At 64.9% G+C, this 356-nt stretch overlaps 1 protein-coding gene across 1 annotated transcript in view; it reads right to left on the bottom strand.

Annotated features, from left to right (window-relative positions):
- Positions 1 to 297, bottom strand: part of FAM149B1 (family with sequence similarity 149 member B1) — a 15165-nt gene extending 14868 nt beyond the window's left edge. The window contains exon 1 of the mRNA XM_031064683.1: positions 158 to 297. Coding sequence (XP_030920543.1) covers positions 158 to 297 — 140 coding nt within the window. The remainder of the gene's footprint in view (positions 1 to 157) is intronic.
- Positions 298 to 356: the final 59 nt, after the last annotated feature.

Consider the following 356-nt stretch of genomic DNA (forward strand, 5'->3'; position numbering starts at 1 on the left):
TGAGGGGAACCCGGCGACCAGAAACCAGGAGTGTGTGAGGGGGATCCGACGACCAGAAACCAGGAGTGTGTGAGGGGGACCCGACGGGCTCGAACCGGGAGCGTGTGAGGGGGACCCGGCGGCTTCCCAGACTCTCGGTGTCACAGCACGGGTTAACCCAGTGAGGCATCTGGTGCCACCTCCCTGCTGCAGCAGGGCCATCCCCGAGCACAGGACACAAGATTCTGTCAGCAGGGTCTGGGATATCCGCAGTGGGGGAGACTCCGCGGCCTGTGTGGACAATCTGTTCCTGGGCATGGCGTTGCTGAGCCGTCTCTCCTCTCTCTGCCCCGTGCAGGCCAGATCCCGGCGCACCT

Source organism: Geospiza fortis, unplaced genomic scaffold (assembly GCF_000277835.1).
Source record: "Geospiza fortis unplaced genomic scaffold, GeoFor_1.0 scaffold89, whole genome shotgun sequence".
In the NCBI taxonomy this organism is placed as follows: Eukaryota; Metazoa; Chordata; class Aves; order Passeriformes; family Thraupidae; genus Geospiza; species Geospiza fortis.